At 38.0% G+C, this 2,621-nt stretch overlaps 1 protein-coding gene across 1 annotated transcript; it reads right to left on the bottom strand.

Moving 5' to 3' along the window:
• Positions 1-384: 384 nt before the first annotated feature.
• LOC308437143 (glyceraldehyde-3-phosphate dehydrogenase-like) lies at positions 385-963 on the bottom strand (the record flags this gene model as incomplete). The annotated part of the gene is made up of 1 exon (XM_080938201.1): positions 385-963. The coding sequence occupies one exon, from the start codon at positions 961-963 to the stop codon at positions 385-387; it is 579 nt and encodes a 192-aa protein (XP_080794327.1).
• Between the last annotated feature and the right edge of the window lie 1,658 nt (positions 964-2,621).

Below are 2,621 nucleotides of genomic sequence, written 5' to 3'. Positions count from 1 at the left end.
TGTAAAAGTCTAACTTATGTATCCTGTAGTTAAAAACTCCTGGCTTGGAGGATTCACACCTGTTGTTTAACAGTGGGGGATTAAGTTACAGATTAATTGCTAGGATTTTTTTTTCTCTATTGGCAAGAAGCCTCACCTCTCTCTTGTTAGCCCACAGGAGGTTTGGAGCGATAATTTTCGGGGTGGGGCAATGGAACTTTATTGATAGCATTCAAGGGATTAGGGAGAGCTCCCTAGGTCCCTCTTATTATGGGGGTCTGGGATGGGAATTGTGAGGGAGATGCTCAGTGTTGGGGGCGTATCTGGGATGAGGACTCCTCAGCAACTGAGGGAAACTTTCTTGCTCTAAGTGTACTTGCTGAAGCATGGATGGTCTAGAGTTTGTTATTCCTGGAAGGCCATGTAGGTCATGATGTCCACCACCCTGGTGCTGTATCTGTATTCATTCTCATACCAGGAAATGAGCTTCACAAAGTTGTCACTGAGAGCATTGCCAGCATCAAAAGTGGAAGAGTGGGAGTTGCTATTGAAATTGTCCTTTAGTAGCCCCTCAGCTGCCTGCTTCACCACCTTCTTGATGTCATCATACTTAGCATGTTTCTCCAGGTGGTGTGTCAGATTCACAACAGAAGCATTGGGAGTAGCAGCAGAAAAGGCCATTCCAACAAACTTCCCATTCAGCTCTAGGATGACCTTGCCCACAGCCTTATCATCACCAGTAGATTCAGGGATGATGTTCTCGGCTGCCCCACAGTCATCATGCCACAGCTTTCTAGAGGGGTCATCCACAGTCTTCTGAGTGGAAGTGATGGCATGAACTGTGTTCATGAGTCCTCTCACAATATCAAAGTTGTCATGAATGACATTAGCCAGATGGGCTAAGCAGTTGGTGGTGCAGGATACATTGCTGACAATATTGAGTGAGTTGTCATATTTTTCATGGTCCACACTCATCACAAACATGGGGGAACTGATGGAAGAAGCAGAGATGATGACCCTTTTTGCCTCAACCTTCAAGTAGTCCCTAGCTGTCTCCATGGTGGTGAAGATGCCAGTAGACTCCATGATATACTCAGAACCAGCATCACCCCACTTGATGTTAGCGGGATCCTACTCCTGGAAGATGGTAATGGGTTTCCTGTTGATGGAAAGCTTATTATAAAAAGCATGATATTTATTAGTAGAATTTTTGGAATTTTTATAGGATCATCAATATAAATTAAGAAATTATCTATTTGTCTATATAGCATCATAACAAATCAGAACATCTACATTTATTCACGGAAACCTACACAAAAAGTATTTAAAGTAGAAATTTTTCCTAAAATGTAGTCCCTTTTGGCTTTGCCTAGATAGGGCTCATTCATCACGCTTTACATTCCGCAGTGAAACCAGCTCGGGAAGATCACTTGCTAGCTTTAGTCTCCTCTAGATCACTCCTGGAACTAATTCAAACTAACTAAAAGATAGAGATCATCCAAATTACCAAAGTCTCAACTAAAAGGGTGAACAATACAAGAGGTCCCAAAGAAATGCACAGAATGACTCGATCATACTTTAAAATTCTATAATCAGCCAAAGTGTAAAATGAAAAAGAAATGGATGGTATTCTCAATAGGTACCACTTACCAGCATAAAACAAAATCAGATAAGCAACTTAAATAGACCTATAAACCCTAAGAAAAGACCAGCAGTCAATAAAAGTTTTTTTTTTCCCTTTTTTAACAACAGCAGCAACAACAACATAAAGGCACAAAGTCAGAAAGTTTTAGTGTAGACTTCTACCAGACTGTCAAAAAGGGTTAATGCCAATTCTTCTTATATTACTCCACAAGAAAAGAACATTGAGATATTCTATTTGAGTCCAGAGTCCCCTTGCTACCCAAACCACACAAAGATTCAAAGAAAGACAACTTACACACCAATTTTCTTTACAAACATAGATGTAAAATTACTAAACCAAAGACTAGCATACAAAATTCAAGAATACATCAAAAAAATCATCTACCATGATCTACCAGTTTTTATGCCTGATATGCAGGGATAGGTCAACAAATGAAAATTAGTCACTATAATAGACCATATACACAAACTGAAAGAAAAATAATCAAACAAACAAAAAAATAAAACAAAAAGCATTATCATCTCAGTATGTTTACAAATGCCACAATCATTCATGATATAAGTTTTTCTGTGATTAGGAATACAAGGGATTTATGTAAATGTAGAAAAGACAATTTTCAGCAAACCTATAGCAAACATCAAATTAAATGAAGAGAAAGCCAAGGCATTCCACCAAAATCAGGAACAAGAGAAGACTGTCCAATTGTTTTATATCAATCCAATATAGTAATTAAAGTTCTAGGTAGAGCAATATGACAACTGAATGAGAGCAAGAGGAGAGAGATTGTAAAGGAATAAGTCAAAAGTATAACTATTCACAAATGATATGATAGTACCCATCAGCAATCCCAAAAATTTTATCAGGAAACTTCTCCAGCTGATAAAGACCTTTGGAGAGGTGGCTAGATACAATAATATTAAAACAAAACAAAACAAAAATGATAAAAAAACAAAAGCAGTGGTCCTCGTATATATAAATGGCAACCAGACTAAAAATG

The sequence above is a fragment of the Micromys minutus genome (genome assembly GCF_963924665.1).
Source record: "Micromys minutus genome assembly, chromosome: 25".
In the NCBI taxonomy this organism is placed as follows: Eukaryota; Metazoa; Chordata; class Mammalia; order Rodentia; family Muridae; genus Micromys; species Micromys minutus.
The sequence above is the reverse complement of the archived record's forward strand: the minus strand, read 5'-3'. Positions and strand labels throughout refer to the sequence as shown.